The sequence below is a fragment of the Natrix helvetica genome, assembly GCF_964273705.1.
Source record: "Natrix helvetica genome assembly, chromosome: 6".
NCBI classification, from domain to species: domain Eukaryota; kingdom Metazoa; phylum Chordata; class Lepidosauria; order Squamata; family Natricidae; genus Natrix; species Natrix helvetica.
In genome coordinates, this window is record NC_138553.1 from 46,300,022 (window position 1) to 46,324,747 (window position 24,726).

Sequence of the window (24,726 nt, forward strand, 5' to 3'; positions counted from 1 at the left end):
ACAACAAATGAATATGGAAGGAAATAGTTTCCGGGCAAACACCAGATACATTTACAGTAGAAAGAATAGTGTGCAGTAAAAAAGCAGTAAGATTAACTAGACAACAGTAAATTCATTTATTTGCCACTGAATTAGATAAAGTGGTTAACAATATCCAGACCAAATGAATACTAATTATAAAGCTTGTAATTTCTTGAACAACCTTTATTTTGTAAGCTGATCTAATTGATTTTTATACAACTGCTATTTCCCCATGGTTTCAAAGTTGAAAATTAAAAAAGAGGAACAAACGTTTGAATTACTTTTTAAATAGAAAACCAAGACTAGAAGCAGACTATGGAAAGAAAATTACTAGGCTATACAGAACAAGAAACTAAATCTCAACAGACCTTTTCCAAGCTCATTTACAACAAAATAAATTGTTCTAATTCTTTTTGTTGAAGAGGTCGCATTTGCCCACTATCTTCTTTCAAATGGATAGTCCCTATTCTGCACATGAATGTATCACTTTATCTGGAGCCTGATCCACAGCTGTTTAAAGTTCCTGCTGACCACTCTCATTCTCTTTTTATTTTAATTCTGTTACCAAACACCAGTGCTTAGCTAGGGTCCCCAACTCCTCTGTTTTCTTACTTATTTATCTTTCCTACCTTTTGGAAAGATATTTAAAACCAAGAATAAAGGACAGTGAGATAGTTATTTAGAAATGGAACTGAAGTTTTAAGTATCTCTGCCTCAATAAAGGGCCCATTGTTTATATGAGCTATCATTACTACAGTCCATTTTCTTCTAATGGCAAATGTTAGACTGAAGTTTACTGTCATAAATGATCAGAATTTCCACTTCATAATTAATATAATTAAGTTTCATGGTTACTTTAGTATTTTCTTGCCGAATCTTTTCAGATTCAGCAGTACTTTCCTTTAAAAATTACATTGAAGAATAAATGGTTGCCATCACACATAAACATGCATAACTGTGATTTTTAGCCATCCACAGGTTATTTTAAATGCAAAAGAGTTATTTCTAAATTCAGAAATAAAGTAGTAAAATAGTAAAATAATTACATATTATTCTCAATTTGATTTAAAATTGTAAAAGTAGTTTTCCACATAATGGCTGAGCACTGGGATGACTTTTTCCCCCCCTGCCAACAAACAGTTGCTGCCAAAGCTGGCCCTTTGGCACCAGGCTCTCCAGATTTGAATGGAAGAACCAGGAATGACCCAAGATGATCCTTAAATGACCGTGTATTTGTCAAGGAAGAGAAATCTAGATGATTGCAATTCTTGGTAAGAGAGGTTGGAAGATTATCTTTTCCTGTCACTGTTTTTTTAAAGATACACCTTGGTTTTAAACATCAGCTTTTGAACCTTTTTTTTTTTTTTTTGCTTTTAACTTACATCTTTAATTCATTGGCTAGTTTAATGCTGATTTATTTTATACCCCTCTGCAGGACATAAAATGTAAATTTTACCCTTTTTTTACTGCTTTGCTTTGGAGTTATGAAACACTTTTGCTTTTGCTACATGGACACCAGTGGTGGAGAGACTTTCTCCTTACTCATGAAAGTGATTTGATTTACATTTGCATCAGATTTCTACTGCAAGGATTTTGTATTTTACTTTTAAAAGAACTTTGCCATTTTATTTTTCTTTTATATATCTCTCTGCTCTTTTTTCTTTTTTTTCTAAAGAGATTGGAATTTCCCTTTCTTTTCTGTTTACTCTCTATTATGGGAAATATTATTTTAATTTTCCTGTGGTCATTCTGTTATGGAACATGTACTTCTTTTGTCCTTGAGAGGACTTGCCTATGCTTGTTGTGAAAGTTTGGTTATAAAACAAATTTGGATTATATTAAAAATGAAAATAATAATACATTAAAGATATTGAACATTATATATTATATACTCTTAAGAATGCCCACAAAAAGAGACATAAAAAGGCTAGAGCCATATCAATTTAATGTCAAAGCCTCTGAAAACAAAATGCTTTTCAAATTATAAGCTGTGAATGAAAATTTCGATAAAAGGTTTGATGATTTAACAACAGTTATAAATCAACTGACGGATGACACTTGGATAACAGCAGCTAAATCACACTTAAAATTGTGTGGATTGGAAGTCAATTTATTGCTGATAGAATTGAAGGAGATTTGTTTGAGAACTGCAGGCTTGTTGAAGAAGGCTGAAAGGAGAATGAATTTAAAAAGCTTATTGCATATTGTATTGTGAAATATAATAATAGATTGCTAACAGAGGGCTTTCAAGTTTGTTTTTGTGGTTGGGTTTATCTGTTAAATGTTTTTTTTAAGAATAGATAGAAGGTCAAATCAACTGGGGAAATAATGATTTAGAAGATTGTAAATTGTAGAGCTGTTTTGCAAGGGGAACTATTATTGTTGAAATATATTTATTAAGGTTCAACTGGGGGGGCACTTTATGTGTATGTTTATCTCTTTATGCATATTTTTGTCTTGTTTAGTTTTGCTTTGTTTTTATTTCCCTTTTTTCGATTGAAGTTTGCATTTTAACTTTGAAATAACATTTATTAAAATTGTACATGTCTAGTCATCTGTAGTGGGCGCAGGGGGGCAAGTGACAAAACATGTGGCAATATCACACTGCAAATTCCATGATTTACATACTTGGATCTGATGTCATGATGCATTTACACAAGAGTGGGTCTGGCACAGTAATGAACCATCTTTAATATTTTTTTTTATTTTCACAGTTAATAGTGGCCACTACATTTAAATGGAAGGATTTGCCATATTGAAAAAGTTATATCAAAATGTTGAGGAAAATAAATTATTTATTTATTTATATTACATTATTTAAGTATTAAGCATTACAGTTCTGGGAGAAAAATATATCCCTTATAATTCAGATGAAATTTATATTTTTACAACTTCAGATGCAATTTTATTGATTTATTGAGTTGAATTATTAGTGCCCTAGTTTCAATGTTATTTTTTTTTGCAATTTCTTGAGTCTACAACTGCAACTGTTAGACTTACAGTAGGTTCTCAAAGAAGAAATCTAATAATAACTCCAACTTTGTATCCCACCCAGCCTTCCTTGTGGCAGAAATGCCACCATTAGGGAATTCAAAGAAGAGATATAACAGGAATCTTCTGCAACTGGTGCCTAAACCATTCTCCCCCCCCCTCCCATCCCTCCCCAGCTCTCTGATGTTTCTTAGACTCAGCAGATATTTATTTGGCCTGCACAGCACCCTAATGTATTACTTTTATGAAGCACCCATTTGATAGGGCCCAGTAAAATGGTCTCCTCTTTCTAGGTATTGCACTGGGTCACAGAAGCCACTTCTATAAAGTGAGGTAGTTGAACAAAGTTATTGAAGACAGTGTGGTTCTGTGAACTGAAGTAGCAAAGCTCTGCCAGTGATAACTCTATTGTTGGATTAAATTTAGAACAGATACCTTCCCTTTTGTTGTAATGAAAAGGAACAAAACCAAAGCTAAACAAAAAGGCAGTAAGAAGATAGAGCATTACAATTATTTCTTCATGTTTATATATTTCCTGCTATTGTAGGCAGAAAATGAGAACTGCAGTCAGAACTGCAAAGATCCAAATGTACTTTTCTACCACCTGAGCACTCTTCAAATATGTCAGCACAAATGGAGGCTCCAGTTCTGAAGATAGCTTGAATAATATATTTTGGGATTAACTCTAAAAAACACAAATTGACATAAAAAAAATGTGTGTACTTACAGAGACTGGAGAGAATGTAGGTTCTGAAGTGCTTCGGAAGGAACTTGTCTTAACAGATTGTTCTGAAGCATTCTATATTAGTACATAAAATAGGTAAACCAAAAAGATAGTTAATTTTGTTGTCTTATGCTAATTAGAACTACAAATATAAATTACATTAATAATTCCATAGAAAAATCTTGCTAATTACTGCTATACCAAACCTGTATTTTAGGTTCAATAACTGTTTTGGTATTGTGATGTACACTTTATTCAAGGGTTAGAATATTAGAAACCTAGATTTCAAGTTTCCACTGTCATGAAACTGTTTTTAAAAACTGCATCTGCTTTATCACTCAATTTAACCTTCCCTACAGAGCTGTAAGTAGCCCTCAACATTTTGACCACCAGGTATCAGTTCCTTGGAAATAGGTTTTTCCATAGACTGGAGAAGGCATGATTTTGTGTGCTGCCTGCATCCAGTGGATGGGGGTACACTTGCTTGAGTGGACCAGTTTCTGGCATGCTGCGGACCAGTGCCAGTCCATGGACTGTGGCTGGGGATTCTTATTGTAAGAGAGTTAAATCCAGTAGCTTTCCATTAGCTGGGTACAACAAGACTGTAATTACTGAGGAACCTGACTTGATTAATATTACCAAGAGCTGGATTGATTAGCTGCATATTTGACCTAGCTTTTGCTCATCTGATTTCTCAATGTAGGCTTTAGAATTAATGATCAAACGAAGTGATCCATAAAAATATAATCTTGCTGACCAGGAAAATTTGAGGCAGGCTACAATGGCATTTTGCTCAGCTAGAAAACTGAACCTAGAGGTTTTTTTTAATCGATCTTTTATTTTACTCGAAAGATTACAATAAAAAATCCAAAATATATATTTTAAAAAAACTAGACAAAAACATTGCATCTTTATTGTTATCTAGTAAGAAAATTGAATAGTGGTCCCTTCAAAGATCTGCTATGATAGATTTGTGAGATACATCTGAATTCTGCATTTGATATAACATTTACCAAGTATCAAATATCCAATGCAATTTATGAGATAATCTTCAGTAATGCAAGATACTTGTAATTGTTAGGTCTACATGATTTTTTTCCTTCTGTATTAGGTTAGATTCATAAATTATGACAATCCTAGGAAAGTGAAAAAATATTCTATAGCTTTAAGCAAAAATAACAATATTTTTTCCAGATTGAATGCATCTATAAAGAGAAAAAAGATACAATCTGTAAATATTAATAGTTACTATATAATAACTATGTTATTAATTTGTTCATTTTCTATTTTTGCCATTAAAAATGAAACTAGAAATAAAAATTAATATTTTCATCAGCAGAATTATCAATAGAATATTCTTTGGAAACCAAAACATGTCCTTTGTTAAAGTTAAAGAAGCAAGCATTTATATAAAATCAGATTTCCTCTGATATTATACAAAGATGCTAATTTCATTAGTAAATTGGTTTTGGAAAATTCTTTAAGAAAGTGAAGACATATTTTATTATAAAGAGCTGCATCAAAATAAATATTTTAGCTTTAAATACAGTGTGCTTTAATTACCATAAATTCCCAAATTTTAATACATCACCCAAAATATATAAAACAATACTATAATTTACTTACAATACTTTAAGTCTAAAGAGTCCAGCAAATGCTCCTCTGGGAATATATGTCAAGCTATTTCCTGCCAGACGCCTACAGGGTTAAAAGATAAAAGATAAACAGATTTCATCTCATGTGGAATTAATTTGGATGTTAAAATGTTCAAGACAGCAGTGTTGGAACAACCAGAGAGCCAGAAGTAGTTGTTTAAGAGCTCTGTTTTGTCATAATTAATGTTCTGTGCAAAACATCCTGTAACTATACAGTCCATTTACAAGCAGCTGGGCAAATGTAGTTTGCCTCAATAAATCTACTTTATGTTACATGTGTAATTGTTCAATCTGTTCTGCTTCAGTAGCAAATAATTCAACATTCTAGGCTGTGGATGGTCCACTAGTTGTATATCATTATGATAACTTTATAGTTCTTCCACAAGACACAAACATAGTCAGAGGAAGCACTTTTTCTGAAGTAGAAACTTCATCAGCTTTGAATTTACATAAGCAAATGAGCTCCAATCAATATATAAACACCCCCTATCTAACAGGCAGAAAGAGATAAAATTAAAAATAATCTGTTTTTAAAACTTCACAATCACTCTTTTGTTGTCTTTTTTATGTAAACAACACTGCTTTGGATTTGGATTGCCATTCATCTTACAGCTGTTCTTTCTTAATTTCCTAGTTGTTTTCTTTGCTAGAAAATGGAAGTGTGTCTAGTTGTCCTGCCCTGTTGGCCTGTCCTAGGTCTGTCCTATTATCTTCAAATGCCCATTCCTACTACAGTTGATATAACATTAATCAAGTTATCTCATTGGCTTATCTATGCCAAAAGGAGAAAAGTCTTTATGTCTACTTTATGCACCCATAAGAATCGTAAACATCAGCAACAACATTTTAGATGCACTGCAATTTATGCTAGCATGTTTTTAAATTTCTTGGAATAAACTTGATCTCTAGCCCTTGAATAGTTGAATGTGATTTTACAATCTATGGGTTGCAATAGATGTTATAAGAATAATAGCAAGAGTCTCTAGCCTGAAGAATTTTGAGATGTATTCACTTAAAGGCCACATTATCAGGAGCGATAAGACAGGATCTCAGCATTTGTTAGTTAATTTTATATACTGTCAGCTGTCAAATAATATGCATTGTTCACATAATTTTCAAGTATTATGAGAAACATAATGGCTGACCATGATTGTGCTCACAAGTTCCATTAAGCCACAATTGGCTTTAAATATGTTTTATTGACTAAGTTATAACTGGCTGGGTTCTCACAATCCAAAAAGTCAAGCAATTATTTAGAAAACAATGAATCACAGAAAATCAAATCACACTGAACTACTGGTATCTCTTTAAATTTCTCTATTGATTATTCAGTAAATGTATTATATATCGTACATATAATTTTTCTTTATTAGATTTATATCCATTTTTTTTGTTTCAGAGCTCAAGACAGATTATGTGGCGATCTCCCTTCATTTGATCCCAACAATTCTGTGACATAAGATAGGCTAATAATAATGATTGGCTCAAAATCTCCCCATTAAGTTTCATTAAAGGTATCTAGAACTCCTCTGTCTTTGTCCAACATTGGAATGAAATTGTTCTAATTATGTATTGATCTGGTTTCATTTTGATAGTGTTTTCATTTTATTCTGTTCTATTTTAAATTTATAAGATTCCAAATATAACAATGAAGTAAATAAAAGTTTGAAGTTCAATCAGTGTCTAAAAATGTAAACTTTATGCTGAACATCCATGTGTTCATTTCTGTACCCATGTGCATCCTTGAATGATTATTTACAATAGAGTCCTATTTACTTGCTGAGTTCATTATTATTTATTATATAGTAAGTGTTCAGAATGACTGTTACATTTTCTTGGATAAAATTTCATTAACTTTTTAATGTTTTAAACAATGACATAGTGTCCTTATTTGCATTATCAAGTCTGATGTATATTTACAATGTGCTACTGCCTACTTGGGACAGACATATCTTATATATATATGAGTGTACTTTAAAATATAACTAAATATTCTGCGCTATTCTGGTTTACATCCTTTGTAAACCAGAATAGAAAACAATTCATCACTACAGAGAAAATCATACAGTATTTTGAGAATGTATAATCAAAAGCTGGTATCTGCATTATAACCATGTTTATATATAAAAATAGACTCATATCATTCAGGAATCTGTTTTTGTTGTGACCAATTTTAGAATTTTCAATATAGAGAATATTGCTGGAAAATCAATTGTTATTTTTTATTTAGTTCTATAATTTATCATCTGACCACTTGACAAAGAATCCCATTTATTGTGCATTTTATTTATTTCCCACCTGCATTGTTGTTATAGATAACTCAGCGGGGAATATGTTTAATACTCATTTCTCCTACTATTTTTCCCATAACAACAAGCCTGTGAGAGAATGACTGGCCCAACTGGCTTTCATGCCTAAAGTGGGATTTATAAGCTCCTGGTTTCTAGCCTGATGATTTATCCATATTATCTTTTTATAAATTTGTTGCATATTAATTGAATCATGTTGAAATGAGAAGAATTGCTTTTAATTCATGGTAACTTCTACCAAACTCAAAACTGAACTGGCACCTGCTTGGTCAAATGACATTAACTAATTTTAAAAGCCGAGCTCCTTTTTTCTCCACTACCACTGTACTGCAGAATTCTGGGAGTTGAAGTCCACAAGTCTTAAAGTTGCCAAGTTTGAACACCCCTGCTGTACTATATCAAAAGAAAGCTTGACTTTCTTTTTCTTCTGCACTGCTGGAGTTTGTGGCAATCCATTCTTCTGTTGGTGGAAATTCTTACCTGTCCAGGCTATTAAGATCAAGCAAGCAATTCATTTTAAAGCAGTCACTGAAAACACTCTAACAGCCTGGAGCTTTTCATCCCCATTAATCTTTGTCAGAAAGAAGGAACAAACTGATAGAATGCTTCTCATTTTCAGTTTTGCTCTTTTGTTCTGGGCTGCTGTGCACTAAACAGGACTTACAAAGATAGATCTGCAAAACTTCCAAACAGCCTGGATCAATTCCCAGATATAGTTTCATGTTGAATTCCTGGAAACTGTCTGCATGGGTTAGGGCCTTTTTCCTTCTCCCACACTCCCGCCAAGTAGAATATTATGGTAACAGATATGGGACAGCACTTGCAATTACAACCTTATACTGCATGTTATCATTACAGATTAAGATACTTTTAAATGCAATATAGTGAACACGGAAAGCCAGTTGGAACCAGCCTTTCTTCCAAAGTGATGCATTTCTTCCATTTTAAAAGTGGCAGTATATGAAATCACAATTAAATAAAAAGAGTCATATTTATTTTTTAAATTTTTAGTTTTTGTAAACCAGCATTTTTCTTTATTCGGAAATTGTATTGCCTATTTTACTGAACCTAGTACTTCCCTACCAAATGTTGTATAATGTTATGAAGTTTTTTCTTAGTGATGGTCAAAGAAATGTTAAAAAGCACACAAGTTCTTCATCCCACTTTTTTTAATGGCATGAAACTTAGCTATATCAACTGCATTTTAAGGAACATTTGTCACTTACTCTGCACAATGGTTATTATCTAAAACCAGCTGCCAAATAATTCTTTTGGAATAGGGGAGGAAAGAAAGAACAAATCTCTCCTCAAGTGAATTTATCTTTGCATTATTCTTTTAATAGCACCTGTTTTAGTTATTGAATAATAGCAGTACATAAAAAACTGCTTGGACATTTGCCCATTCTGCTTTTGTTTGAGATGGTGATTTTTCAGCCTTAGAAAAGAAATCAGATACGTTTCTCTCAACATTGCCATGACTAGCTCCAATAACATTGCTGGTTTTCTCTTTCAGAATTGTAGAAACAATCATGCCTGCAAGTTCTACAGTACATGGTGTTCATATGCAGTTGTAGGAGAGTGACTGGCAGAATAATAGAATATACTGAGTTCAGCTCCCCAAGATTTCAGCAAATGGCCAGATTTCACACAGGAATGTTACTCAGTGTTCATAGAAGACAGTGAAGGTATTCATGTGTTTTAATGATAAAAATTGTATTATAATAGGATCGGGTGCCTATCTAATACCAGCTGCTCAAGTCTCCATTTGGAGGAAGATACAAAACAAAGCACCTAAAATGAGGAAAGGTAATTCCAATAGCACTCTACTCTTAAGTGAATAAATATTAATTCTGGCATTTTAAAGGGGAAATTAGAATGTGATACATTTGTTTCTTGTAATCAAGATTTAAATTAGAGATGGGTTTTTTGTGACTCATCAGTAATTAGGGATCATAGCTATAGATAATAACATTATGAATAAGAGCTCAGGTTATTTATATATTTATGTTTATTTACAGCCCAAGACCAAGTCACAAAATTTAAAATACAGAACACTCTTAATGCATACATATCTAGCAATACACACACACACACACACACACACACACACACACGGAAGAAACCTTGTAAATTAAACAATTCATTGAAGTTACCAAAAAATTTCTATAGACTAAGGCTATAAATAAAATTTGCTACTGCCTTCAAAACATCTGGATATTGATCATTTAATAAGAATACCTCAATCTTCTGACTATCAGTGGAGTTTATCAGATTTCAGATCTGTTGCATGACTGATCACCTTAAAAGGATGCATGAAACAAACTCAACCTCTGTGTTTGAGCAATACACACTTCATATGGAAGTTTGGCATATTGATCAGCTGTCACCTAATAGGGACAGCATCTATATGGGCTTTGAAGACCCTTCTATGTAGGGCATACAGAATCTTAAAGAAGTAATTAGTGAATATCCAAGGGTAGAATAACTTTTGTAAGAGAGATGAGAAAATTTGGCCCTGTCTACTGAATTTATCCAGAATACTTGTGATATCTCATTTCCAAATTCCTAATTTTATATTTGTTGAGTGTTTTCCAACATTCCACTTGTGATGCTGTGTTTGATTAACTTGGTTTTAGAGCATTTTTTTCCATTTAAGTGAGCAAATCACTGAATGAGAAACCTAAGCTACACAAGGTGCTATGAATGCATAGTTAGCCTTGAGAGATGCTAAAAGCTAAAGAGTAAGGAAACTATAATTAAAAGTGATTACAAGATGACTTAGTAGTCTCAAATATGAATGCCAGTGTCCTTGACAATCAGTGAGTTTTGGTTTTGATTATAACTTTACTTGCCATTTTAATAAACACGAGCCAGCATTCAAACTTTTAATATCCTGCTGCTTAAGTATATCCAAATAGCAATTATGTTTTTTTTTAAACAACTGTTAACAAAATTAATTTGTGGAGCTCTGTCTTCACTTTAAATTTTGCAGCCTCATGGCAACATTTTACCCAGCGTGGGTAGGAGTGGTAAGTGCATTTTAACTAAATGTTTCCGTATGTGTCAAAACTCACAGCTTTTTCATGTCATGTAAACTGATATTCAAAGTAAGTAGAAAAGAAAATCCCAGAAATATATTTAATTTTCAGCTATGCCAGTCAAGGATACAGTGGTACATACAGCTCTTCGAGGAAGCGGAGTTTATGCAGAGAGTTCAAGGGCAGTTTAGAGATATTATTCATACTGAGGTCACTGTAAAGGAAAAATAAAAAAGACTGAAATATAACTGCATTGTTTAGCTGATAAATAATACATCTTAAGGAATATGTAAATAGCAACAAATACAAATATTTCTTATCCTAGAGCTGATAGTATTAAGCTTTTTAACTTAGACAAACTCAATTATTTCTCTGACATATTATGCAAGTAAGTATGTTAAACCTCACCATTGTCCCGGGGATGTCCAAGGAGCTGCTTTCATGTCCCTAGTATATTCCCACCAAAGTGGTACCTTTTTATCTATTTGCATTTGCATGCTTTTGAACTGCTAAGTTTGCAGGAGCTTGGACAAATTGATGGGCTCCTCCTCAGGTTTTGAACTGCTGAGCTGTCAACCTCTCAATGGTTTTCTGACTTAGCATTCTAACCAGGTGAGCCACCGCAGCCCCCTATCTTAGACGGATTAACATAGAAGAGTGATTTTTTATTATATCTACATTTTAAAGATAAAGTGAATTTCACTTTCACTGTATTTTGCTTTACCTTACTATTCCAATCTGTAAAAATAATTCTTTGAGATATATCACACTTGCCATAGTGGTGAATATCTGTAGCTCAGGTGTAGGATGAGGGTGAAGGTTCATTCTCTGAACTTACAAGGGAATTCTGTAAATCATAAACCCTAAACTCCACTGAAGATGTTACCTAGCCTGGTAATGAAACATTTGGAAACAACCCACAAGCTCAGAGAACTTCATCTTCATATCACATTTCTTGGTGGGATTCTGCAGTTCATGTCATAGAAAACCAATAACTTTTTCTAGATCTCTCAACTTTATTTGTATGTAATATCTTGTTTTAATTGGTTTGTGTAGAAATTACTGCTTTTTCTACTGTATTTTAAGAAACAATATAATGTAATGATTAAGTAGGTTTTGTCCATTTAAGGCAAAAATCCATGGCCATGCAACTGAAGAAGCTTCTTGGAGGAAAAGCAAAATGTTTTCAATGAAACAAGAAAGTCCAGTTGGTGTTTTAAGAAAGCCATTTGGGACAACTATGACCTGGATGATTGAGAATCTCCATAGACATGATGGGCACACAATGTTGCAAAATTTACCCTGTACCCTCAATTATACTATAAGCATTCATTGAGGGTCCTAGCAAGTGGTGGGTTGCAGGCAGTACGCCCTGGTATGGGTGTACCAGAGCCTGCCCAGAGCACCGGGTACTGTTCCAGTACGGTGTTCCGCAGGCCCACCTGCCCGACCGTTCTCCTTACCTGTCTTTAAAGTCTTTGGCGCTTCCACGCACGGTGTGTACAATGCCTGCGTGAAGCTCCACTGAGCAGCTGGAGCATCGCAGAGGCTTGTGGAGGTGTCACTGAAAGTACAACATATGTGCGTGCACACGTCCATGTGGACGATGCCAGGCCCATTCCAATCGTACCTATTGGAATGGGATCCTGAACCTACCACTGGTCCTAGCCCAACAAAAGGCCGAATCGATCCGCCACTTTATCTCACCTCTTCTCTCCTTGACAAAGTAAATGTTAAATTTATTGGTACAAATAAGCAATATCTTCAGCAAGGTTTGTTATTGCAGCCCCTATTTTAATCCTTCCATAACCATCACTGCATCATTTTAATCATCGGAGCATCTCTGGAGTGATGCTTTATGGGAACAATAGTTACATTGTGAGCTGATGAAAACAATGGATGTAAAGCTCTTCCCTCTTTTTTTTCATTTCTTTCTTTTCTTTCTTTTTTATGCCACTGATTTCATTAAAATATTGTAATTATTTTAGTGAATGAAGAAAAGAAATTATGTTAGAATTTGGCAGCTGAGTTAATTATTTACATAACAATTATCTGCTTGTTCACTATATGGCTTATCCCTGTCCCAATTTAGACTTCAGATGGTTTACAGAAATTAAAACATACTAAAAATATTAAGAATTAACAATAATAAATTACAATGCAATGCAATACAATTACAGTCATGATATGGAAGTAGTTATGGTCCATCTACTGTAGTGTTGGTAGTGAGATATTCTAATCAGTAAACAATTTTCTATGCCTTAATTAAATCTTGTCTAGACTCTAGTGTGCTGTCCATAAAAGCATCTGGATTTTCTTTTCATACAAAATGCAACAGCTGGGCTACAGACTGGTTTATGGTATCATGATCATATGATAATGAAAGAACTATATGATTACTGATTATTTTCTAAGCTTATTTCAAGATTCTGGTAATTTTTAGAACTCTTATCTTTCTGAGTATGGTAACCCCTGCTGCTAACAACATACGCACAAAAGATATTTTGGTTTACAGCCCTATGTGTCAAAATGTTGAAAGATACCATTTTAATTTCACACTTGGAAAATTATTTTAACATATACATACATTATTACATGTTGTTTATTGAATGAGTGTTTTCTAATTCTGTATACAAGCTTAGAATAAATATATCAGTTATTTAAAATATAATATATACTTTTTAAAAACTCCAGGTTTATTATAGTAATTGTGGGCTGGGAAGGAAATAACCTAAAATGTACTGCTTAACAAGGACTCTCATGTTACAGAAAAATAAAACAGACAGCTATGAGAACGTTGAATATAATGGAGTATCCTTGAAAAGGTAATTATTGGTTAACTATTAGTAGTATATAAAATGAGGTAATTGTTCCAAAGGTAGCGCTGAATCAATTAGGAAAATATTAGGACACTTAATTTTTGATGATGAAATTCTAAAGTTTAGTTTTGTATTTGGGCTTCAAGGCTTGGCAGGTTTGACTTTTATCAGTCATGATATACTGTTAGATTGAAAATTACATACTGACAATAGGAGTTCTCATTGTCATCAGAATTAAATACGATCTGTGATTGCTGGACCAGTACATAAAATACACTGCTGAATGAGGGCAATAAACATAGAATAAATGTAGACAAAATGGAAGTCCTTGGGATGTGTAATTTTCAGAAGTAGGCAACCTATTCTAAAAAAATGCTGCATGTTTCCTAAAATATGAGCTTTATCGCTCAAAGCCAAGGTGGCTTCAGAAGCACAAACTGCCTTTGTTCAGGTACTAAATACATTGGCTATGTATTAACTAACCAAACTAATACATTGACTATGGCACCTCCTGGACTGGTATGCCTAATATGACCAGGAATAGAAAGAAATCAAAGAACTTAATATAGTGAGCAATAAATTATCAAAAAAACAAAACAAAAGAAAATTCATGTGTCAGACTTACATTGTATTTGGGCAATGGCGTGCAAGACATAAATCATGAATGGTCACACAATTTAGTTTTGAGAAAAATATGCAAACTAATTTTACATTTAGTGTTTCTAATTTTTCAAAAAAAGACTATATGATTGTTTAGTTGTAGTCCCACAGGTTGTATGATCTGTCACAAGTGTATGTGCTGGCATTGTTTCTGGGGGCAATTTAAGAACCTACATGTCACTACTCAACCCTTCCAGAAACTAATTTTATACTTCTTTCCCTTTTCTACAAAGGTTACTTATAGGTATCCTCATCTAAGGAAGACGGTAGTTATGTGAAATTTGTCTCATTTTACAATCTTTCTTCTCATAGTTGTTAAGTGAATCATTGCAGTTATTAAGTTAGTAACTTGATTGTTAAGTGAATCTGGCTTACCCACTGACTTTGCTTGTCACTGGGACATTGCAACCATCATAAATATTAGCCAGTTACTAAGCATCTGAATTTTGATCATATGACCATGCTGCAATGGTCGTAAGTCTGAAAAACTGCCATAAGTCATTTTTTAGTGCCATTGTACCTTTGAACGATCAGTAAATGAATGGTTGTAAGTAGAGGACTACCTGTAATTATAGCATAACCAGGCATAAAAAAGTCATAGTGCCAAGGCACTGTGAAAAGAAGTTCAAGGAAGGGTTAGATTTAGCAGATCACCATCACACGGTTCTCATTTTCTCTTCAAATGCTCATTATTCTATGAACTGAAAAATGCAACAATTCCAGTTTTAGGACAGTTTTGGTGAAAATAGGACAATATAAAAAAAGTATTACTTTATTAACTAGATCCAGTAGAAAAAGCTATGAAAGGAGAGTTTACACATTGTTACTACTTTACATAGCAAATATATTATATAAAAAGCAGAAATGGAAGAAAAGACAGGTAGAATTAAAACTGAAAGTCAAACACTAACAATTTAAGATATTACCATAAAATCACTTTATGCCTGGAAATAAAAAATGATTTTAAATAATTTAATATAAAAGTAGAAGAAAAAGTGAAAAATCTAGATTAATGTTTAAGATTTACAAAATAATTTACAGTTGATGGCTAAGAATGAAGGTGGTAGTAATCTTTTCTTGGCTATAGAATAGATTAAGACAGTGAGTTCCAGGATAAATAAAGAAGAGAGTAACCTAGCAAAGGACCGAATGTGGTGTTAAGGTGCTTTACTTGAAGCATCTTCTCAAAATGAGGGACAACTAGGTGCTTTTTCCAGCAAGTTGTTGGACCAGCTCTCTTGCAGCACTAGGCTGTAAAGGGCTACATAGGCTAAAACTACAGGTAGTCCTCTCTTAATGACTAACAAGCAAACGGAAAGCCAGCGGGGAAGCTTGTAAATTGTGGTCACATGTTGTCTCTCAATGATCATAATGATTCACTTAATGACTGGCAAAAAAGGTCGTAAAATCAAGAGTGGTCACATGATGCCTCGCTTAACAATCACACTACTTAACAGTTACTTAATTTTCTGGTTCCAATTTAAATAAATTTGTAGCAATTTAAATTGCATCCAAAAGCTAATAGGAAGCCAGGTATAACATGTGTTCAATTGGTCCATTTATTCTAGCATTTCCAGCTTCTACATTAAAAAAACCTATATCAAAAAGATTATTCAAAAGTTAACCAGGATACCAATCTTTTCTTAGGAACTACTCCATTCAGTTCTCATGGTTAACACAATAGTGGATTGGTATATTCAGTTATACATAAATGTATCTAAAAGGAAACTTACCCTCCCCTTTTCAAAGCCACAGCATTTTAGTGTTTCAAATATGAAACAAAGCTATTGATGAATATGGATGAAATTGTCAGATGAAAAAAAGAAAGGAGGGAAGAGGAACAATCAATGAGATATTTCAGAGCTGCCCTTTCTATTCTGGGGAATAGTTTCCTTTTAAATATTCAATAGGTTATTGATGGTTTTGAAATTTAAATGACATTTGTCAAGCAGCAGTATATCTTTTTTTCTTCAAATTATCCATATCTGGATCTCAATTTTATTGTTGTTGTTGTTGTTGTTGATCCTCACACAATCAGCCAGATATTTAGACTGGATTTGGCATTTGTCTATCTCTCAAATCCTTATCAAGGATCTGGGATAGGCAGATGTGGATATTTTTGATGGTGTTACAGATATCGTTGCAGGATGGAAGCTGTTCCTTTTGCAATTGACTGATGGCAAATTTGTCAATGCCAATGATGTTCAAGTGGTGCTGCAGTTGTTTTGGAATTACACCCAAGGAGCCTATTACTATTGGTACTACCCTTACTTGCCTTTATTTTGGTAGGTAGAGTCTGTCAATATTGCTGCATAGATAAATATTCATTATCAATATTTTTCTGGTCTTTCTATCCAGGGCTTTTAGTCCATTATTCTAGTGGTATATCTAATGATTGGAATTGCCCAGGTGTTTAGTACCTTCATTATATTTCCTCCAACAAGTTTGGATTGTAAGCAGAGATGGTATTCACCTGGTTCTGACCGGTTCTGGCGAACCAGTAGTGGAAATTTTGAGTAGTTCAGAGAACTGGCAAATACCATCTCTGACTGGCTCCACCCCCATCTATTTGCTGCCTCCCAAGTCCCAGCTGATGGAGTCGCAGTTGATCGGCTGGGTCTTCTTTTGTTGCCCTTCACAGGAGAACGGAACTGGAAAGCAAGTTAGTGGGGTAGGGTGGGAATGGGAATTGTACAGTATCCTTCTCCCAAGAGTGGGGTGGAAATAGATATTTTACAGTACCCTTCCCCTGAAGTGGGGTAGAAATGGAGATTTTACAGTATCTTTCCCCCAGGAGTGGGTTGGAAATGGAGATTTTACATTATCCTTCCTCCAGGAGTGGGGTGGAAATGGAGATTTTACAGTATCCTTCCCTTGAAGTGGGGTAAAATGGAGATTTTACAGTATCCTTCTGCTAAGAGGGGGGAGGGAATGGGGATTTTGCAATATCGTTCCCCTGCTACGCCCACCAAGCCACGCCCACCAAGCCAAAGTAAAAATGTTTGCATCCCACCACTGATTGTAAACTCTTCTTCACTCTCTTGAAATATTCATTTCTAATCTTTTACTTGACTCCATTATGTTTGATGAAATTAGCTTGAAGGATGCCCAGATATTTATAGTGATTGTCTTCATCCAGACTCTTGAAATTATTTCCACAGGGCATCAAATAAGCATGGCATATTTGTCCAATATCTTGGCAGTATATATGGACAATGTAGAGCAGTGATTCTATTTCAGATGGTGTTTTTCCATATAGCTTCAAATCATCCATGTAAAGCCTGGCCGATGTTTTTGATGTTTGGGAGACATAGTCTGAGTTATTCAGTATTGTTGACAGAGGAATCAATGCAATGACAAACAATAGTGGTGATAGTAAGTCTCCTTGGAAGATTCCTTTCTTGATGTTAATCTCTCCCATTCTATTACCATTAGCCAGTAACTCTGCCTTCTATTGTGCCATTAATTTTTGCACAGTGCTTCTGATGTTTCTACTGACCCCTGTTATTTCTGGGCACTTGATTATCCAATCATGTATCAGGGAGTCGAATGCCTTCTGTAATCAATGCATGCTGCATTCAGGTTGGTCATCCTTTTCTTGCAGTTTTCCAGAGTCATCTTGTTAATTAGGAGTTGATCTTTTGTTCTTCTGCCATTTGGGTGGTTTCCTTTCTGCTCGGGTAGAAAAGGCCTGACTACTAGATGCTGTTGGACTGCATCAGCTACCACACCAGTTAGTAAGGTTGTTGGTAAGCAGGTAAATGGCTGTAGTTTCCTGGTGCTGCCCCTTTTGTTGAATCTTTCCAACAAAAGGGTAGGTTCTGCCAGATGTTAGCCCCTCTTCAATTTCACCTCCTTGCAGTATGTTACTATATTTAGACCCATTTAAACCTCAGAATTCAGTTCCAGATTGAAAATAAAATTATTGACTTCTGTCACTTCAGTAGACAAAATTCAAAATGGTCATTGATAACTTCCTTTATTTCAGCAACAAGTGCTTATAACATATCAACTGAGTTGAATTAGAGTGCAACTGCAAGATTTTAAGGTATCACTGTTAGTTTTCCATTGAGACTGAAGATGTTAATTAAGATTCAGAGAGTACAACCCTACTAGCCTTCAATCAAAACAGTGGTCACTGCATTTTTCATAAGAAAAATAAATCTAATAAAAGGACACATAACTGACATGCACTCTGATCAGTTTTTTATTGCAATCTTGTCAAATAATCTGAATTTTTCCCATCTTTTAAAATTATTTGGGTTCGCCTGAAAAATAAATTCTGAAAGATATCTGTATGGGTTAAAATGTAATAACAGTTTACTTTACTGTTGAAAATTAATATCTTTTATAACATTAACTTATTTGTCTTGTTAAAACATGCTGGTCAAAACTATTTTGCAAGTACCTCTAACTTTCTTATTTATATTTACTTTATTCATATTTATATTTATTCTTAAAATACATGGCATTTAAAATAATGCATATTATAAATTTTTCAATAAAATATTAAAAGGTCTTATGTAGAGTGATGCTTGTGTTTTAAGTAGTTATATTTCAGATTTAATATAATTATTGTATATTCCATATTCAAAGATATCAGCATGAAGTTATTTTCTTTAATCCAGCATCAAATTTTATTAAAAAGAAGGAAAAAAACCTTCAGCATTGAAAAAAAATGTTTACTCTTGGCTGTCCCAATCAGGACAATACATTAATCCTGCTAGCCAGAAAAAGCTTAGTTGTTGATTTAAATCTAATGAGTTAAATGAATTTCCAAGACAGTCTGCTAAGTTGTCTGGACCATAAACAAACAATACGGTTTAATTTTATTTATATCAGAAACATTTGTACTGAATTCATAGTGAAGTTTCAGAAAACAAAACTTAATGCATAATTTGATAGTATTTATATTGTTTTGGTATAAAACATTAAGCAAAAAGGCTATGACTATATCTAGTGAGCCAAGTATTAAAGAAATACTGATAGTTAATAATATAAAAATAGAAACTATAGACAGCATTTGGGCAGAATGCAAAATTAAACTAATAAGTAAGCTGATATGAAGCTGAAAGCATTTTCAGTCTTTGAAAGATCAGAACATCAGTGTAACTTAATTTATGCAAATCACAGCTCAATACAATAACACAATAGTGATCAAAGTGATATTGACAATGTATTATATTTACAAATAAAATTTAATAAAACAAAATAATTATTATTGTTACAGTATTTCAGATATAATTGAAACAAGAACTAAGATTCTAAAATGTAATCTGTAATAACGATCCTTTTTATAGTACAATATATCCTTTATACCTAAAAACTCTTCGTAACATAAATATAAATAATTATTGTTGTTCATTAATAACTCATGCTTTTGGGGGTAAAATACCTTTCCAACAATAATGTCATATAATTTTTTAAAGTATTCCTGGGTGGTCTTTAGCTAGGGAGTTTGCTTTAGTGGAAAGGCATAAACTGAAAAATATGTTTTAACATGTGGCTGTCTGGTGGTGAAAAAGGTTTGCATTTCTTTTTCACTTTTGGAAAAAACTTTTATAGTCACTAGATTGGCTGACTAAAATAAGATTACAAGCCAAGAAAAAGCAGTGTTAAGAGAATGTTGTGATGTTTTAGTCCTTCATGTATAATAAAAATCAGAACTCTCAAGATTTAAAATTTATGGATAGGCAATTGTCTCTACTTGTCCCCATGATATCATTGGGAAGTACAGCAAGAACTACATTGATAGGGGCTTACATAATATGGCTATGGAAATTATACATGTGGATGGGACATTGGGACTGGATCTTTGGAATTATTTTTTCCCATGGTTATACATTTTATGGCACCTATTTTAGACTTAAGCTTTTTGTATGTTTCCCAGTTCAGAGTCACAAAATGTGTGACACAAAATTATTTCTCATTTAACTTCTATTCTTCTTACAGTTTCTGTTTCTATCTTAAAAGAGAAGAGTGACATTTAAATGTTTTAGATGTTTTATAAAAGCTTTGTTTCCATTTAATCCAATATATCCATCTATCTTCTATTCATCTATCCATCCTTCTATCTTTGACAATGGAACTATAGCAGCTGTGTTAGATTTCTATAAATATAAACTTATCCATCTTAAGGAGGTGACAAATTTAATTAGAGCCCCTCTGAGGGAGATGGGTGGTTAAGAAATATGATAAATCAGTCAATCAATTTGCCAAGAAGTCTGGGGATGCTTCTGACAAAGAAATCCAGTTAAGCAAATATTATAGCTTATATTATGTGTAGCTTAAGCATTTTTTACTTAATTGGAAGTACCTTTCCCCTCTCCATTGCAGGTAAAATTGGATTGTGACTTCACTTAATATTCCCTGTATTTTATAATATATAGTGAAAGATGTAATCTATTACTTTATTTCCATGATTATTTTTTTTTTGCCTCCTTGGATATTTGGGAAGCCCAGTAGTCTTCAGACAATGAAATAAATTGACTACTTTATTGGATTCAATGTGATTTGATCTTTGTTCCATTTATTATGGCTGAAAACAACATAGTTTAATGTCCATGGAGATTCTCAGTCATCTAGGTCATGATTGTCCCAAAGATGCTTTTTTAAAAAGCAACTAGTTTTTCTTTTTCCTTGAAGATGTTTTGCTTCCCATCCAAGAAGTTTCTTCAGTTCAGAACTAAAGAAGCTTCTTGGATGAGAAGGAAAATGTTTTCAAGGAAAAACAAAGTCCAGTGGCTTTTTGAAAAAAACATATTTGGGATAATATAGCTTAATCAGAAAAGTGATACATAGATTAGCAGAAAGTTGGTTTATTTTACATTTATGATAGCACAATCTTATGGTTCTTATATGATTTTAAAAAAATCTTTGCTAAGTTTGTCAGGGTTCTGAAAGCATGCAGGATTGGTAGAGGTAAAAAGAAGAAATTTAGTCTTGCAGATGGCTAGAGAAAAAGAGCATTATAGATTTGTGGGAGAAGAAGAATATGTGTGGAAAAGATTCTTTATTTGAACCTAACTGTTTTCTGATCACCCATTATTAAATACAAGAATGGATCCGTAAACGATAATGGAAATTTCAGTTTGACTTTGGTGGCACAATTAGTTCTAAAATGAAAAATACCCTCCCCACATCTGTTTTGTTCTTTTTTAAACTGGATCACAGATTAGGCTATGGCAGTGCATTGTTCCGGGACATAATGAAGGATCTGTGGGTAAGGATCTATGTGTGTTATATGCAATGAAACCAGATCAGGCTGACAAAATAATTGCTGGACTCAAACATAATGCTAAGTCAGGATTGTTTTTTTTGTTCAGGCTTGCTGAATAAATAAAAAAACAAACAAACAGGGTGAATCTTAGATATACTATTGACTTTTTTGGCTATTTCCTAGTTGGTTTCAAATTCTCATTTCTTGTAAAACAACAACACCCTTTCCCCCTCTAGGTATGGACTATTACTAAGTCAAAAACAAATAAAATATGGCTTAGTGTTAGGTATAAACAAGGGAAGTAATATCAGTAACTATAAACAAAGGTGACCAGTTTAATCACATCATGTTGAATCCCATTGTATAAACATGGGTGAATATCCTACATGTGCTCTTAAGTGTAAAGTGAATGGGAAACCATCATATTTCTTAACATTTATCTGTAAAAAGAAAAATGGATTTTATATTACCTGGCATTCCCAAATATAACAGAAACAAACCTTCTAGCTATGAACTTTTTACCTCCTGTTGATAAACAGATATATCATAATAACTAACAAAACAAACCCAAGAACATATAAAACTGCATAAATTTGAGTAGCATTTTACATGCTATATAATATGTCACAAACCTTCAGAAACTATACGTCCTATTAATATAAATCAGAAGTCCGTGCACTGATTGTAGCCTACAAACTCTCAGGAAATCAGACAACAACCTGGGTAATCCACTATTAACAAACTTAAATGCTGGATATATTATTCACACACATCCCAGTTTAGTGATATAAATGAGACTGCCACAATTGTTCACATATGCCATGCTGGGAATGGTGACAAAAAAGGCAGATAATTAAACAATCCTTATTAGTGATCTTGTATTCATAACACAGAAACATAGTGTTTGACCATACTGTGATTAATTTTAGACATCATGGGAAATCATTACTTGTGCTAATCACAATTTAGAGCCAACATTATTTTTTATGGTTTCGGACATATTAAATGCTGGAGTATCATTTAGAGATGATTTTATTTTCTATTGTCTCAACAATGATATAAATATATTCATTTTCCTAATGCATAAACCTTTACAAACAGAAGGATTCAGTACCCCAAGTATGATATGAAGGACTATGTAGGTATGTTAATTAACATTTGGAAATGTCTGAAGTTAGGACAAATCAAGGTGTACATTAATAAGTGAGTGGTCTCAGATGTAGGATATTGGCACAACTGAAGAATAATTTTCTCAATAGAAAAACAAATAAAGATTTCTTAACATACTTGCATATAAGACATCAGTAGATTAATAACCAAAGTGGCACAGCCTCACCTATTTCTAGCATTTTACATTTTGTTTACAGTACATTTAGCAATAGCACTTAGACATATACTGCTTAACAGTGCTTTACAGCCCTCTCTAAGCAGTTTACAGAGTCAACCTATTGCCCCCAAAAATCTGGGTTCTCATTTTACTGATCTTGGAAGAATGGAAGACTGAGTCGACCTTGAGCCTGGTGAGATTTGAACTGCCAAACTGCTAGCACTCAGCAGTCAGCAGAAGTAGCCTGCAGTACTGCATTCTAACCACTGTGCCACCACTGCTCTTCGCTCATTTATAATCATTTATTATCATGTTTAATTTCAAAGCGTTTAAATGTCTCAAAAAAGACAACAAACAAAACAAAAACATTTTAAACAAAAAATATCAATTTTGAATGAAGGCATTTCACTATGCAAAACATTAATATGTCTAACAATGTTTCAAATGAATGTCAAACCTGGGATAGAAAATGGATAGAAGTCAAAATATATAATATAGTATATAATATACTATAGTACAGTGATGGCAAACCTTTTTTGGCTGCCGTGCCAAAAGCGGGAGGAGCACAGAGGAGCTGTGCGCTGGCGTGCCAAACCCATAATGCTATAACACCTCCAGCGTGCACGCATGCGTGCGATTAGTGACCCCATGCTTTTGCCACTGTTTTTTTGCCTTTCCCAGGCTCCAGAGGCTTTCTAGGAGCCTGGGGAGGGCGAAAACAGCCTCCCCGCCTCCCAGATGCCCTCTGGAGGCCTCAGAAGATTCCCTGAAGCCTCCAGAGGGCGAAAAATGGACCTATGGGGAACCTGGAAGTTTGGGAATGGTGACTTCCAGTTTCTCCGTAGGGCCGATTTTCGACCTCCGGAGCCTTCAGGAGGCTTCCCTGAAGGCTCCGGAGGGCAAGAAACAGACCTACAGACTAACTGAAAGTCACTTCCAGTTTGCTCGTAGAGCCGGTTTTTGCTCTCTGGAGCTTTCAGGGAAGCCTCCCGAAGGCCCCTGAAAGCTCCAGAGGTCAAAAATTGGCCCTACAGACAAACTGGTAGTCACTATTCCCAAACTTCAGGTTTCCCATAGGGCCAATTTTCAACCTTTGGAGCCTTCAGGGACCTTCAGGAGGGCAAAAACCGGCCCTATGAGCAAACCGGAAGTGATTTCCGGGTTCCCTATAGGGCTGATTTCCGACCTCTGGAACTTTCAGGGGCCTTCATGAGGCTTTCCTGAAGGCTCTGGAGGGCGAAAAACGGTCCTATGAGAAAACTAGAAGTCCATTCCTGAACTTCCGGTTTGCCCATAGGGCCGGTTTTTCGCGCTTTGGAGGCTTTAGGGAAGCCTCCGGAGGGCGAAAAACAGCCTCCAAAGAAGGCCAGCTAACAGGGCAATGCCTCGTGTGCCCTGACAAATGGTTCCGCGTGCCACCTGTGGCACGCGTGCCATAGGTTCGCCATCACGGCTATAGTAATATAATAGTATGCATAATGTACAACACTATATAGCATTGTAACAATCTTACTACTTGTTTTTCCTACTGTTTCCCCTCAACTTTTTTCCAGATCAACTCACCGTTGACCCAGTTACTTGCAACAGAAATTGACCAGCCAGCTTGTCAGCCAAGTCTGACATCGTGGGCTGAGAGTGACTGACTCAAAGTCACCTAATTGGAGTTCATGGGTAAAGCAGGACTGGAACTCATCGTTGTCTGGTTTCTAGCCTGGTGCCTTAATCAATAAACCAAACTGGCTCTCTTTTAATAACAGTCCTACTTTGATGGGAATAAAATAAAATGGCTTGTAAATTTAATTGAAAGAAAAGGCAAATTTCTTAATTACTCATGATTTTAAAATATGTCAACAGATTTTAATTATGAGTTATATTTTTGTAATACAATCACATTGATTAGCTTAAAAGTCAACGGCTTAAAATTATCAAGGTGGAGTTGCAGCATCCCCTTCTGGTTGGAAGA

The 24,726-nt window shown here is 34.2% G+C and overlaps 1 protein-coding gene across 1 annotated transcript in view; it reads right to left on the reverse strand.

Annotated features, from left to right (window-relative positions):
• The window catches only part of LGR5 (leucine rich repeat containing G protein-coupled receptor 5), a 63,389-nt gene that overhangs the window by 34,665 nt on the left and 3,998 nt on the right, over nucleotides 1-24,726 (reverse strand). Inside the window, exons 2-4 of the mRNA XM_081957328.1 lie at nucleotides 10,881-10,952; nucleotides 5,363-5,434; nucleotides 3,740-3,811 (exon numbers count right to left, since the gene is read on the reverse strand). Coding sequence (XP_081813454.1) covers nucleotides 3,740-3,811; nucleotides 5,363-5,434; nucleotides 10,881-10,952 — 216 coding nt within the window. The remainder of the gene's footprint in view (nucleotides 1-3,739; nucleotides 3,812-5,362; nucleotides 5,435-10,880; nucleotides 10,953-24,726) is intronic.